The sequence below is a fragment of the Vulpes vulpes genome, chromosome 6 (genome assembly GCF_048418805.1).
Source record: "Vulpes vulpes isolate BD-2025 chromosome 6, VulVul3, whole genome shotgun sequence".
NCBI lineage: Eukaryota > Metazoa > Chordata > Mammalia > Carnivora > Canidae > Vulpes > Vulpes vulpes.
Genome location: NC_132785.1, coordinates 105,657,692 through 105,673,980, shown reverse-complemented (window position 1 = coordinate 105,673,980; position 16,289 = coordinate 105,657,692). Strand labels below are relative to the sequence as shown.

General features: G+C 37.3%; 1 protein-coding gene across 50 annotated transcripts in view; it reads right to left on the bottom strand.

Annotated features, from left to right (window-relative positions):
• Window positions 1–16,289, bottom strand: part of SIPA1L1 (signal induced proliferation associated 1 like 1) — a 371,521-nt gene that overhangs the window by 78,045 nt on the left and 277,187 nt on the right. For all 50 annotated transcript variants that reach the window (XM_072761869.1, XM_072761890.1, XM_072761879.1 and 47 more), the window contains 2 exons: window positions 9,081–9,184; window positions 6,059–6,216 (listed from right to left, as the gene is read on the bottom strand). In XM_072761869.1, the coding sequence (XP_072617970.1) occupies window positions 6,059–6,216; window positions 9,081–9,184 (262 nt within the window). The remainder of the gene's footprint in view (window positions 1–6,058; window positions 6,217–9,080; window positions 9,185–16,289) is intronic.

The window sequence follows — 16,289 nt, the reverse complement described above, 5'->3', positions numbered from 1 at the left end:
GAGGTCAGGGGAGCCCTCCCAAAGAAAAGCAGGAATTCATCTGCTGAAGGAGGGGCAGAGGTGTGTAAGATGAGGCATTCCTGCCTGGAGAGCAGCAGCATGTGCAGAGAAGAGGGGCAGAGCACAGTACGTTCTGGGAGCTGTAAGTAGTTCCACACAGCTCCAGGGGTAGGGGTGGGGAGGAGAATTGGCAGAGGCCCCAGTGGAGGCTCACAGTGGGAAGGCCAGACCCAAAGGAACTTATGCAGTAGACTGTACGCTAGAGTGTCTGAACCTCTCCAAAATGGCTTTGAGCAGCAGGAGTAACATATTCAGATTTTTGTCTTAAAAAAGGTCAGCTACACTGGACAATAAGGATGCTGATTAGGCCTAGAAGAGTCTTTCTAAAAGAAATGTCTACTACTTGACCCACTTGGATTTTTTCTTCCTAGCTGAAGCTTGCATATTTATTTATTTTTAATCAAGAAGAGAAGGGCATGCACATTTCATATGCACGCACCACAGTCCCAGCCTACACCAGATACTTTACTTATGGGATTTTAAGTAGATGTCAAGCAACCATCCACTGCAGAAAAAGGAAATTTAAGATCTGAGAGGTTTAACAATCTGGTCTGGTTCCAAGTGCTTTCTGCACTATATCATAGTACCTCCTTTCAACATTCATTATATTTTAACCTCTGAATATGAAAATCTTTCTGAGAGGAGAAACATACATTTCTACCTTTCTAAATGTAGTTACTGACCACAGTTTAACACCTGAAGACTCAGGTTATTATTATAACCACTTATTATTATACTAGTTTTAAAATTAATAGTAATTCTTCAATTTTGTCAGATAGTGAGTCAATGTTCCAATTTTCAGTTGAAGAGGTCCTAAAATTTTAAGTCTTTTTATCTAAAATGGATCCAAATAAGACCCACATATTTTAATTAATCATATCTTAATTTTTTTTATTCTGTTAATTCTTCTCCACTTCTTTCACTTTCCCTTTTACTTCTTGCATTTATGTGTTGAGGAAATTGGGCTGTTTGTTGCAGGGTATCTGAATTTTGCTGAATACAGGCATGTTCTTCTGTCTTTTGTATTTCCTGTAAACTGGCTTCTCCAGAAGTTTGGTTAGACTCAGGTTCAGCATGCTGGGGGAGGTAGGGAACAAGACTAATTCATAAGTGGGGTTGTGTCCTTCCATTATGAGACATGTTTGTCTCTTTTTGTGATATCTGCATTCTCTGAAGATCAATGCCTAGATCTCCTAATTCACTGGTTGCTAAAAAATGTTGAAAAAAATTTTACGCTGAGTTTTTACAGAGTGAGGCCCTGAGGTGTGAATGAAGTATATCTGGTCCTTTGCTCCCAAACTAAATGACCCCAGACTGCTATGTTTATTGATTGGTTTTGTATCATTGATGTGAAGAGTTTTTCTGCATTTCTCTTATCAGTAATCACTTATTGATGTTTTCAGCATATCCTTGCCACTGAATAGTTCCTCATCTTTTTGATTTGTTGTTTTTAATCTGCTCTATCAACCGGGACCAGACAATTAAGCTCAGTGTAATGATACCTAATAAAATGAAGAAACTGGAGGGTTCTCTCATCAGGTATGGGCATAGTACAGAGTTAGTGATTAATTTCTGAGTTCTTGGCTCTGTCTACTGTTCAAAGTTAACTGACCTCTGGAATTAGTTTGAAATAGTCAGTTTTTCCTGTTACAAACTTTTCAGTATTCAGGGAAATAACACCCACTATTTCAGGACCTCTTCTTTATATCTACTACAGGGATTTTTCTCTTTGTTCACCTGCTGCATCCCAGGGCCTAGAATAATGCCTAGCACATATACAATAAAGGCTGTAAAAAACTGGCAAAAAATAAATGAACAACAATAAGCTCCAAATTTGCCTTTTTGCATACAAAAGATCTTACATGGTGACACTGGGTGTATTTCCTTAAAACTCTATTTATACCGTGCTACTAGATGGCCTAGCATTCCAAGGGCCTCTGCTGCCTGGTAACCCCAACTACAACAGCAGCCTTTTCACTATACCTTCCACCTTCCTTCCTGTGTCTAAACTTCTGTATAATGCTGGCCACTCCCAGAATTATTTCTCTTTCTCCCACCGAATTTCATCCATCTGTGCTTTAAAACACGCCAAACCCCATTTTCTCAGTTAAATATTCCCTGTAACTTCTTTAACCTGTACTGACCCTACACTTTTCTACCCGATTACAGCAAGAAGCTCCTTTGAGGAAACAACTTTTGCACTTTCCTCATTACAGGCACCAGATAGATGTCAATAAACAAATGTGAATGTTCTCAGGGGAGAAAGTTTGAAACGAGATTTTCAATGATAAAAAGTATCTGAATTACTAACTCTTTGAGGGATATAGTTAAATTACATTTAAATCAAATTTATTTTAAATCAATGCAGTTCTAAGCTTTTCTATCAAAGTACCTCTAATAAAAGAGGCCCATAAATTCATATCCTTTATAGTTTGGGGAGTGGCTGGGGTAGGAGAAAAACTCACAGGTACAGAAACTCTTTGAAACACTTATGTTTTATCTTAAAATTGATATAAATTTTCTATTCTGCTTCATAATATATTTTTCTTTTTTTAAAAAAAAAGATTTTATTTATTTATTCATGAGAGACACACAGACAGAGGCAGAGACATAGGCAGAGGGAGAAGCAGACTCCCTACAGGGAGCCTGATGTAGGTTGATCCAGGACCCTGGGACCATGACCTGAGCAGAAGGCAGACACTCAAATGCTGAGCCACCCAGGCATCTCTTCTTTTTGTTTTTTTTTCTAAAGATTGTATGAGAAAGAGCAAGAGTGCATGCACACACGTGCACCTGAGGAGGGACAGACAGAGAGGAAGAAAAAGAATCCTCAAGCTGACTTCTCGCTGAGTGTGGAGCCCAACACAGGGCTTGATCCCCGGGCCCTGAGATCATGACCGGAGCTGAAGTCAAGAGTCAGCTGCTTAAACGACTGAGCCATCTTGGCCCCCCATAATAGGTTTATTTTCATGAGAACACGAATCCCCTTTACACACTTTCCCCCATGCATTAACTACAAGAGAGTTGCCTTATCTTTTCGGGGACTTTAAACATCTCCTAACATTACCACACACCCCAGGAAACATGAAAACAATTAATACACCACAAGTTTACAAGAAGAAAAGATCACTACTTTAGTTTCTTGTGATTTGATGTTACAAATTGATACGTTCTCTTGGATTTTAAAAAAGGCCCAGATTCACAGTTTATATGTGAATTTAACTGCATGTTGGGTCTTCAAACAAGTTTGGCAACTAGGAAATCCCAGGCTAGCTCACATGGCCTGAGCTGGGGTGTTCAGTGTCCTCCCATAAAGGGTCCAACATTATATTGCATGGTGGGATTAAGAAGATGGGCTCTCCAGGCAACAGATTAAAAATAAGAGAGATAGTAGGGGCGCCTGGGTGGCTCAGTTGGTTAAGCATCTGCCTTTGGCTTGGGTGGTGATAGTAGAGTCATGGGATCAAACCCCATGTCAGGCTCCCTGTTGAGGAGGAAACCTGCTTCTCTCCCCCACCCACCACTCTCCCTGCTTTTGCTTGCTCTCTTTCTCTCTCAAATAAATAAATAGGTAAATAAATAAATAAAAGAGACTACAAAAAGCATGATTTTCAAGACTGGAGTAAGGGTGGGGTTTAAAGAATAAGACAGACATCACTTCCTCATCTAGCAAAGTGTTGAAGAAGGTTAAGAGATATTTCCTCCTGATTACTCTATTTAGACTTGCACTGGCCACATGTAGGCTACTGAGCACTCCAAATTATGACCAAGGAGGTTTTTTTTTTTTTTTTTTAAATGACCAAGGAATATTAAATTACATTATAATTTTAAAAGTGACAATTCAGTTATTCCAAAGCTTTGAAAAAGCATGTTTGGAACATTCTGAGCATATGAATCTACTTTGCCAGTTGCAAATTCTCTGAAATCTAAACACAGGTTATTTCCAATGAAAATCAAGCATCCTGATGAGCTCCAAGTCTAAAGCATACTCCAGATTCAAAATCTTAGTCCAAAAATAAGTAAAATAGGTCAATAATCTTTAAAACTTAAAAATCACCTGTTGAAACAATAAGATTTGGATACAGCAGGTAAATAAAATGTATTATTGGGTCAAAAACATACTGCTAAAATTAATTTTACCTATTTCTTGTTATTTTAAAAATATGGCTATCAAAAAATATAAAATATATGGCTTACATTACATTTCTGTTGAACAGCATTTTATTTAGACAGAATCTCTCTGTAAAACAAACTGTATAGCTTTCTACTCCCAAACTTCATAGTGACCAATCAAAAAGGGATTAGCTTTCTATCAAAGTTGTATGAACTCCTTTGCATGAATCCAGTACAGAGGATGTTTCAATTGTTTGGGGTATTTTCTGAATGCAATAGCCATCCCTCCCAGTTACAGTCAAAAGTTCTGCACTTAGTCTGTCATTTTATACCTAAATAAAGCAGCTTCCAGAGACCATATTATTCTTGGTAAGAGGCTGCAGATCCGGGTCTCTTTTGTTGGAGTTTCCACTTCTTAGCCTAGAGTTCTGGGATAGCTTGTGTGTCAGCAGCAAGGGCAGTACAGACCCATGCTTCACAGACCTTGCAAGGGGCTAAGCTCTAGAACCAGTGAAGGGGCCGAGTCCTAGTGGTTCCACTAAATCTGGAACCAGATTTAGTATATTACAGTCTAAACTACCCAATACCAGGACACCTGGGTGGCTCAGTTAAATGTCTGCCTTCGGCTCAGGTCATGATCCTAGGGTCCTGGGATTGAGCTCCAAGTTGGGCTCCTCGCTGGGCAGGGAGCCTGCTCCTCCCTCTCCCTCTACCTGCTGCTCTGCCTACTTATGTGCTCCCTCTCTCTCTGTCTCTCTGTCAAATAAATAAACTACCTGATACCAGCTAACTATAGACAAGTTACCTGTCCCCATGGCTTAAACTTCATCTGAAAATGGGGATTTTTAGAAACAGTACCAAATGTATGGGTTTTAAAAATCAAATGAGGTAGCCCAGGTAAAGTGCCTAGAATTACTGCTGGGCTTATCAGAGGAGGCCAACATACATTGTTCTCGTAGGATGTGCAGGGAAGGTGACAGTTCGCAGTAGTCCAGAGCATCCTTTATTATTGGTTTTGTTCCCTGAACCCACTTGTTCAACTCCTGTAATTAACCCACACTGACACCCAGAATTAGACAGTTGTGGATCTCACAACAAACCAATTATCAGTCTGTGTTGGCCACTTTTTGTGTAGGTGGCTATACTAATTCAAAAGCAAATATCCAACATTAACAAAGTCCAATCTCCCGAATTTTAGGGATGGAAAGACAGGACAAAATTCTGTATTTTAAAAGGACAGATTCATATTAGAAACATCTTACTAATGCTAGAATAGCCTTACACGTCTTCTTGGTACTATGTCCATGTCAACCCAGCAATTCAGATCCTTATCCTTGTCAACACCCAAAGGCCTCTTGCAGACAGTTGCCTGAATTCTGATACTCATGAGACTAGGTGAACAAGCAACATGAAAACAATTTTACCAGAGGCTTACTAAAGAATAGAAATGCCTCAAAGATTGCAGTCAGAAATGTTAGAGTGAATTCCATCAGTCCTAAGCAAGGATTTGAGCTTTTTAAATAATAATAATTAAAACAAAACAAAACTTTTCTACTTATTATGATCATTCTTCTCTGCTCTTGCCACACCAAAAGCTAAATATAATTAGCAGTGTGAGTAATTAGTTGGTGACCAGATGGTATGGATGAAGGACACCACCTAAGGAGGAGGTGCAAATGGAAATAGCAGGTGTCTAACCAACGTGTCTGGGCAATGTCAGTGCCGTCAGGTTACGTCATTGTGTGAATTTGGCCATCTACACGCACAGTTTAAAGACAAAAATAAATAATAATAGCTTCCCACTGACACTTCAGAAAGAATTGGATGGGGCCCTCTGTGTGACTACCGGCCAACGCCCATGCAGCTACTGCTGTTGTGCCAGTACCTGTAACAGACACCGTCTGTGCAGGGGTTGTGAACCCTCACGATGACGAAAACGTGCTGGAAATGGGATCGGATGTTTTTTGGGCTGAATGGCTGTGCTCCTGGCTCTTGGAAAACAATTGTTACAATATCATTTCCAATATGTCGCTTCCGTAGGAGCTAAAACAAAAAATAAGCAAACAACATAAATGACAACACTCTGCATTTTCCTCAATTCCCTTATGTAACTGTATTTTAAACATTCATTATTAATCAGGCCATATTAAGGTAGGCAATCTCCACAGTTGCTGTCAATATTTTAGCCTGTCTTATTTCCTCCCAGGAAGAATATAGAAATGAATATTCTGAAATTTGCATAAAATACAGAGCCCGTTCAGAAGCAAACCAATATCTGGCATATTACGCCAAGTTCTAGCCTCTCTAAAGTCTCAGTTTCCATAACAACAGTTTTGTTCCATTTTCACATAAGAAAGAAACTTGCCATAGGGAAGATTTTTTAGAAAAGAGAATGGCTGAAGTAATTACAATGCAATTTATGTTCTGCTTTAATTCACTTCATTTAAAGAAATGTGGCTAAGGTGTTTTCGAACATGTTTGTTGTGTCACCAGCTGGGAATGCAGAAATTACTAATATTCCTTAAAGCAGGTTAAATTACAAGTTTAAATCACTTTTTTAATTACAATGAAAGCTGCTTAAGACCACCTTCTGTTTCACATTAAATGGTGTTTTAGAAAGGTGGCTTTCAAATTCAGGGAACCCAAGTCAAGCTAGGCCAAGAGGGGTTTATTAGATAGTTTAATTCAGTAGTGTGAAATAAAGTTGAACAAAATTTGTATTTCTCATATTTATTATACAGAGCCTCTAATAAGGAGAAAAATAATGAAATATACCATTGATATCAACTCTGTTAGGCATAAGCTTACATTTATAAAACTTTTTTCTTAATTTTCCAGCGACTTTAACTTACACAAATTACATACCAGTAAAATCAATGATCTAATATTGGCTGTCGGCTGGGAGAAACAATAGCCTTTTAGATTAGGGTTGAGAATTGGGAGTTAGAATGTTCCAGAAATGTACTTTTTAACCTTAGGAATTTCAAAGCATCCCAAATTATCTTCTAATGAGGCCATTTACTTTCATTTCTAAACATGATATATTATTGGATGTTACAGAAATAAAGGTTTGTACTGATTGCTATACAGAATATACCCATTATTAAACATTATTAATCTACTCAAAATCTTGGACACAACAACAACAAAATCAATTGGCCTATGTATCATGTCATTCCTGCATAGATGATTTCATTGCCTTTTAATGCAATGTCATTCTTTCTTCAAAAATTGATTGATATGTAACACTAAGGTCTTAATAAAGGACCCAAATAGAAATAAATCCATTTACCCATCTCACATTATCTATAATGAAAGACAGTATGTATAAACAAATTCCTGCCACAGATTTTAAAAGATATGTTCTTTCTGGTTTTTTTCCCCCCAAGCATAAAGTGATCTATGTAGAAGAAATAAATTCCCTAGCTAGAGAACTAAAATCTCTTAATATGCAACAGTACAAATTATTTCTTCACTCTGATTTAGGACCATAAAAACACTTTTACCTTGAGTGGACCTCCAAATTAAATAATTTAAATAGCTGTCCATTTAAATGCCAACTTATGCTGCTCAACACACTTCAACTCATTTAGGAGAAATAAACAAGTAATTGAATCTTGTTAACTACATATATCATACTTTCTCTGCTGAGTAATCAGGTAGAAAGAATAATCCTTTAAAGGATCCTTTAAAAATCGTTTGTCAATGTTCTGAAATTTTTTGTCTACTTACCAGTAAGAATAAGAAAAACATATTTTTTTCTTAGCATGATGTTTTCCTCTCTGGATAATCTAGAACTTGGAATTTGCATAGAAAATTGTCAACAAATTCCAGATCATAGAATTTATCTTAAATAGGTTTATTTCAGATTTGTGACTGATTCACTGCTTTGCTTCCTATTTTTGATTACTGTGGTAATCATAAGAGGCAAAATTTTGTTACCTAGATTTGTGATTTAATCAAACCTGCAGTGATGAAGTGTTAGATTAGATCAGTGTTTGGTTAAATTCTGGGAAAGAGGATGTGATTCATTCTGCAGCTGGCCTGTGTTCTGTTAGCACAACAGTTGACAATAACAAAATCTATATCCATTTTAGGGTCAGAAGTAATACTGGACCACTTGTGTTTATACCTGCTATTGAAAGGAGAAGCTGTTAGTTCTCTGGCTCTTTTAAATGTCAGTTTGGTATCATTTATTCTGAAGTGTTTTTTTAAAACAGCAACTACCACATACTTTCTAAAACAATAGTACCCGTTTCTATTTTGCTCTGTAACAATCTGCCACTTTTAAGTTTTCTTCATTTACTATGTCAATGACCACATTTTAGTGATAGGCATTGTGCTTTTAGATCCTCTTAAAAGAAACTCTGTGATGTACACAAAGGCAATCAACATTTTTTTATGTTCTTTGCTGTCTCCAGACAAACGTTAAGAAAAAACCTTTTTCTGAGAGCCCATTGACATTTATTTTGGTTTTTCTCCAAGTTAGTATACCAGAACTCCTTTGAAAACTGAAATGACACATCACTACTTTCCTGTTTTGTACCCTAGCCTCTTGAGATGGAATTTCACCCACTCATACTTGTTCTCTGCAACCCTGCAGGGTCACCTAATCACCATGATTTCAACTTGTTCTCTTCAGATTCCATGAAAACTTCAATCCTCGTGGGTGAAAAGCAAATGATTAATTCACAAAGCCATCCAGCTGGCTGTTAACCTAGAATTTGTGTCTCTTCATTTGTTTTCAGCTCATTTGCTATTCGTTATTTCCGCAAAGTACAAAGCTTCCTGCCGCGGTGACAGGTGCAACATTAAATTCTGGTTTAAGATTTTACAAACTTGCCACTTAGGCTTCTGGGGGAAATGAACAAGGGCGAAGAAACACAGACAACACCAGGATCTCTTACCTGTTGCTTGTTGTTAGGCGTGTATGGCAGCATGGTGGAAACATGGAACATAATTTCATAGTCTTTATATGTTGTATACAGAGAATGGGTTCCAGTGGAGTCAGCTACAGTAAAAAAGGTATATATATATAATGATTAGATGACTATAAGAATAGGAAAAATAGTTCACTTAAGGAAAATATCTCAAAAAAAAAAAAAAGGGGGAAATGGTTTAGAATGAAAAGATGTTAGATAAGATCTAGCATTGGTGTTCTTGCCCACTTTTTTGTATCTGATTTTCTTTGGTAGTCTAGTGAAGATACCTTCTCAGAATAATATTTGTAGATGTATAATATATATGATTTCAATAGAACTCCATTATACTGTCAAAATACAGTTAGCAAAAATAATTTTAAAATATGATGTTAGATTTCTATAACAAGTTTTAGGAATTGATTTAATAATAACCACTATGATTTTGAAGTAGTGATGTACATAAGCAATATTTTGAAGGATCTCCAAGAAAAATATAGTATGAAAATATCTTCACTTTCTGCCTGCAATAAAATCATAGGTAGAACTTACACAACTGTAGTTGGCTGCCTACATTCAAAACTGAAGGAAGTGTTAAATTTTAATTAGGGGTCAGTGAAAATAAATGTAAAATTATTTCCCATCCAAGTTTATACACCCCTGAATTCTGTCCACAGACATCAGAAGAAGGACATCTTTTCCAATACTTTTAAGAGAAATGTTTTGTTCTTAAGAAACAAAATTTAACAAGACTGTAACACTGAATAACAAAGATATTAGAGCAATGTCCAACAATGTTTTAAGACTGTGCTCTGCTCTCACCTTTCTTAAACAGCAACCTCTACCACTTGATCATTAACAAACCAATTGCCCACAAACCACTGGACACCAGAGAAGGGAATTATTAACTGTCCAAACGAAAGGGAGTACCTCTAGTCTTAAAGGCACTAGACTTAATAGGCTGCAAAATGACAGAAGTGCGTTCATTCTGGGTAAACTCAAGCCTGCATCAACCATACCATTGAGGACCAGAACAGTTTCCTGCATTTTAGAGAAGCTGCAAGACAAAGCCCCTGGCATACACCAAGAGGCAGTCGTTCTCAAATTTAGTATGCACAGTGGCATCTGGAGAACTGGTTTAAAAGGCAGATTCCCATGCACCACCCCCAGTGGGTCTGGGGCTGGGCAGAGGAATCTATTTTAATAAACACCCCCAGGGTGACTGTAATGCAGTAGCTCCACTGCCCTTAGGCACTGCTCCAAGAATAGACCACAATGGTGGCTTGCAGAAAGACTTGTAAAAATGTTCAAGGGCCTGGTGTTTCAACCTCAAGCTTCTTGGAGGATCTTAATTTTTAAAGCTGACATTAGATGCAAAGGGTTAAAAGCAAACTAAAAGTGAAATAAAGCATAGATTACACTTCAAAAATTGAAAAAATATGTACCAACATATAATTTCCCAAGGAAAAAAAAATCTTCTAAATGCTAATGACCAGCAACACAAAAACTACAAATTACTACAATAAATAACTGAACTATCTAAGACAGGTCTCAAGTATGAAGAACATATCTACTGTTAAGGACTCTTGCTATAAATAACTCTTGAACTGATTAGGACATTTTAAAACCTTAAAGTGAATGTGTCAGCTTTGACATGTACTTACATGTGTTTCAAGTCAATTTTGAGCAAAATTAATCAACCAGAAAAGAGACTGTCATCTAGTATTCATGAATTACATTTCGCTTTCTATGTCTGTCTAATTCTAAAAGGATTCTACTGCCAGAGAGAGAAGCTGATATGGAAGACAACGCTGAAGATAATCTGTTTTTCTACTGCTGGCACATTCTCTCTTTCCTTTCTGCATGCCTCATTTACAAAATGTACACTGCTTGACCAGCCTTTTTCTGGGGACTTTTGGAAACTCCCAAGTTTTGCTGATAAACAGTTTGAATAGTTTCAGAAGTTTCCGAGATGAAAAAGGGCCAAAATAATGAAATTTTCCTTTCTGAGAAGAAAGGAATACCAAAATCCTGAAAATACTAAGTACATAAAAACAAAATTGTTAACCTTTATCGGGGAGAATGGAAAATGAGGTTTGTTATATATTCTAAAGAATACAGCATCCACTGTTGCTATTACTATATATTTTTAGTGACCCTGAAACCCTGAATCCATGAAAAATTTAATAGCATGACAATCAGGAAAATGAAAATGACAAAAGTCCTTTTCTCTCTGGCTGAAGAGAACATATGCTGAAAATTTTCTAAAGGGAAATATGCTTTAAGAAGAGAGTTATGAAAAAAAAATAAAAATAAAAAATAAAAAAAAAAAATAAAAAAAAGAAGAGAGTTATGGAAGGAAGATAATGCTCCTTCATATTTGGTGAGGAGCTTTAAAAGTCAAAAAGTAAATTCCGGCATCCTATGGGTCATCTTGATAATCACATTATTTGCTTGCAAATCATATTACCAGCAAGTGGCACACACCCACTAATAAGGTCAGCACTCTATGGTAAGTCATAGAAAGTAAAATTTCTAATATTCCGTGTAGATAAAAGGCACTGAATAATTGAGGAATGGTGACAATATTTTTCTCAGCTGCTTTGAAAAAGTGGAGATACATGATAACATCCTACATTAGGCATTTCTATTTGAAGATGGTATGAACTGGTTAATTAATGAGTTTGGAGAATAGTTTCAGATAGTGTCATAATCATCCTTGACTGCTCCTTTGGGCTCAACTCTTACTTTTTAGGTAGTCTGAAACCTTCGTTGATAAGGTGAATGTATATAAATCTGAATGAGGAAAAGTAATCAGACTTTCATAAAAACCATTTCTCAGTCACTAACAGATGTACTGGAGTTAAGAAAAGCTAGATGAAAGAAAACAAGCCTATGGAATTTGATTTCAGGAAAGTTTCTAGTTTTAAATATTTACGAACACATGAGAAAAGTAATCTCATTAACTAAACACACGCTGGCTAAATAAAGTCAACAGAATGAAGAAGGCTTAAGCTCCATTAATTAAATGTACTCACCGCTACAGAACATGTCAAATGCAAGATGAAATCAGATTGCTTGTAGGTCGCATTTTTATCTCTTTATTTAATTTGAAATATAATAATAGTCAAGTGGCTGCTGGGGACCACCCCTTGAAGACCCTCAGATGTCCCATTTATGCACCTTACCTCAGGGTCTGGGGAATGCAGAAGTCAATGCTCAGAAACACAGCCAGGGCCCCGTACTGACATCTGGAACATCAGCACATATTCAAGAGGAGACACACTTCTGCCCTTGCGGTACTATGCACTCACTCACTAATGAAGTATTTGGGGAAATCAAGAATTTCTACCTGCTCTGGCATCCACCGTGTCTACTAGTATTTTTTCAAGGTACATTCAGCCATGGCCAGGAGATGTGTTCCTTTACTTCAGTAAGGGTCAGACCAAGAAGGGTTTGTTGTCCTGCCCTTGACCATGACAGAAGAATCCACACTGTTTCAGTTCAAGGCATGTGTGAGTGTGCACGTGAATGTACACTGTGCACGGAGCCTCACATTTGAGCTTCTTAAAAATCAGTAACAGAGGGGTGAGAAAAGTTGAGACGGTGCGAGGCTGGCACTCAGGAGTTAGCCCCTACTGTTTTCTGCTAATGACTCACTTGGCAAGACACCTACAATTACCTGGATTCCCAATTTGGAAGTAAGAATATCTGAATTTGAATAACAGCAACATCATTTGCTAAAAGACAACAGGTCATTTCACTTCTCTGCCTGTTGATATTCTTACAGCTCTGAGGATTAAGTGAAATAATGTATATGAAAGGGCTAGCCCATAAAGAAGAAGCTCAAGATGTGATTAGAATTCAGAATTTTGTGCAGTTGAGGTAAAAAGTGTAGTTTCCTTAAGTAGGAACCTTTACCTTTAGTGCCTACAACTTCAAATGGCCCTCTGCATATACAGAGCATTTAAGCAATGGTAGTTGTCTCCAGTTCTTTATCAAAGTTTAAATATTCCAAATAAAGGACTTATTTTCTTTATGAAAAAGCTTGTATCTCTTCTGAGACTCTGAATCTCAGAGGTACGTAACACTGCTGAAAAATGGGGAAGCAACAAGCATTCACTAATTTGCAGCAAATGAATGAAAGCAAGGCTTTTAAGGAATGCTTTACTAAGGGTTTCTAAAGTCTCCTGTGTTGGGTCTTGACAAATGAGCCTCATCCAGGAAATGATTTTCCAAATAATCATCCATATCCACAGCTAAACATGAAGGTGGTCTCCAGCTTTCAAACAACAAACTGCTTGGTGGTAAGTTTATTTTTGTCTTTACTGCTGTATGAGAGGATGGTAATTATCTAGAGGTCATGTCATCCAAATACGGAGACAAAGTGAGGAAGAAAAAAAATCCACCAATGAAAATGTCTTCATTATAGAACTGGTCCAACCCCTGTCACATCTGTAGCTTGTTTGCTAAAAGACCTTATTTCTGAACCAAGAAAAGAGACTTGTATGAAAAACTGGGAAAAACAAGAAATGGTTCAATAGCTCCATCAAAAATCTGAATAGAACTGTAATGCATGACAAGCAGAGCCGTTTCTTGAGATGGCTTGGGTACTTTGAGCCCAAGGGCTTGAGAAAGGGATGGACACAACCACAAGGCAGAGTTCTGGGCTTCATTGTACTTAATTGTACATTTATGCTTTTTCTGAACACTTCATCAACCATTGCACTAGGGTCTGTTCTACTTCCCAAGTACTTATTACCTGTCTAACCTTGGGCACTTTAATCTAAAGAAGCCAAGTCTGTAAAATGGGAATAACTAGTACTCAGCAAGGTCTGTGAGGGGCTACATGAGATGACAAATGTATAGGACTTGTTTTCCCATTATAAGTAACTAAAAAACTGACAAAATATCTGAAACAGCCTTTTTTCACACATTTTTATAATAGGCAGCATTGGATAATGATCCTAGAGAAAAAAGAGCCAAAGAAGATGAACCCTCTGATCCCACTAGGTTTTCTACCCGGAGGTACTTTTGGAACAACAGCACAGAGCATGGCTCTGAAGAGGAAAGCCAAAATATACTTGTGTTTAGGAAGCCTGAGGTAGCTGATATTTGCTGGGCAGAGCTACACTGTGAAAGGGGTTCAGAAATCTGCATAAGGGCCCCCTTGAGTCTTGGGTTAAATAGTATAAGCTGCATACACAGAGAGTTAAGATTCCAAAAGCCAGGCAAAGAAAAACTATTAGGGTAATGTATAGCATGGTGGCTATAGTTGGTAATACTGTACTGCATATTTGAAAGTTGTGAAGAGTAGATCTTAAAAGTTCTCATCACAAGAAAAAAAATTTTGGTAACCTTGTATGGTGACACATGGTAACTAGACTTTTACAATATACACAAATATTGAATCATTATATTCTACACCTGAAACTAATATAATACCATGTGTCAATTATACCTCAATAACAGAAAAACTATTAGGCAAAGAAAAACTACCAGAGAATTGTAAAGCAAACAATTCTCACAGTCCACATAAGGTTCAAAGACACTCAAGTTCTAACCAGCCACAGTAGAGACCTCATTAAACATGCAGGTATTCAGACATAAGAAAAATCGTGCCTCAGTAGAAGAGATAAATTAGTAAAGAACTGCCCTAGGTATACTTTAATAAAGCTTAAGAAAAAGGCTTATAAAGATTAAGCTGTTTTGTATGTAACTTATCTGCCTACCAAAACTAAACTCAACACTCTTTAAAGACAACAAAATTTAGACACTCAACCATAAAATATTCACAATATACACTCTCCAATCAAAAGTAACCAGACACATGAAGCAGTAACATAGAACTCAAAAGCAGGAGAGAATCTGTTAAATGGAGACCTCATATGAAGGATGATGGAACTGGCATGCAAAGACTTTAAAACAGCTATCATAAATACATTCAAGTATTCAAAGAACAATATAACTTAATGAGAAAGTAGGAAATATAAGAAAAGAGGACCAAATTCAATTCTGGCCCCGAAGATGAAAATTTCACTGGACTGGATTAACAGCAGATTAAGACACTATGGAAGAAAAGAAAAAACAGTGAATTTGGAGGATATATTAATAAGAATTATTCAAATGGAAGCATAGAAAAAAAGGTTAAAAAAATAAATCAACAGAGCCTCATTAACCCATGGTATGTCAGTGAGTGACCTAATGTATGTATAATTGAATATTCAGAAGATGGGGACAGGAAAAAATAAGTCAAGATTGGCAATTACGGGGACACCTGAGTGGTTTGGCTCAGGGTATCCTGGAGTCCCAGGATTGAGTCCCACATCAGGCTCCCTGCTTCTCCCTCTGACTATGTCTCTGCATCTCTCACGAATAAATAAATAAAATCTTAAAAAAAAAAACTGGCAATTACTATTTTTATTTGATGAAAACTACGAATCAACAGATCCAATCACATTTACACTGCTGAATGTAAAGAATACGATCCTTAAGAACAGTTGAACTGGAAAGCTTTCTCTCTCCCCCTCCTCTTTTTTTTTTTTTTTTTTTTTTTAAAGAGTGGGGAGAGGCAGAGGAAGAGAGAGAGAATCTTATGCAGACTCCATGCCCAGAGCAGAGCCTGACTTGGGGCTCAATCTCATGATCCTGAGATCAAGGCCCTGAGCTGAAATAAAGAGCTGGGATGCTTAACCAACTTAGGCACCCCAGTATTTTCTGTTTTCAATTATTATATTAAAAGAAAGACTTAGGTGACACAAAATAAGATTGGACAAAATATAGTGAAATGACCTCCTAGCATACAGAGCAAAGTCTCATCTCTGGATATGCCATGGCCAGTGAGAGGCTGCTGGAGTATGCAGAGGCTGGTTTTGACCCTATCAGCTCAGAGAGAGATAACAAACTGCCTCTTTTCTGAGCTTTAGACTAGAAATATTCTCTTTCTGTTACCTGGAGAAAAACTGATACTCTGAAAGGGCAGAAAAAGAAACTACAGACTCTTCTGCTCATCAGTTTTACCCTGAAAGGTTATAGAGGCCTGCCACGAGGGCACTGTAAGTGAAAAGAGAACTCCTTCCCTGCTGAATTATTACATTATAAAAACGTGCCATTAGAGACAGTTCGCTAATCTAGGTTTATCCCCCTCTAGCTTTCACAGTCATTGGGATATTGGGACAAAATATGCATAGAGTGCTT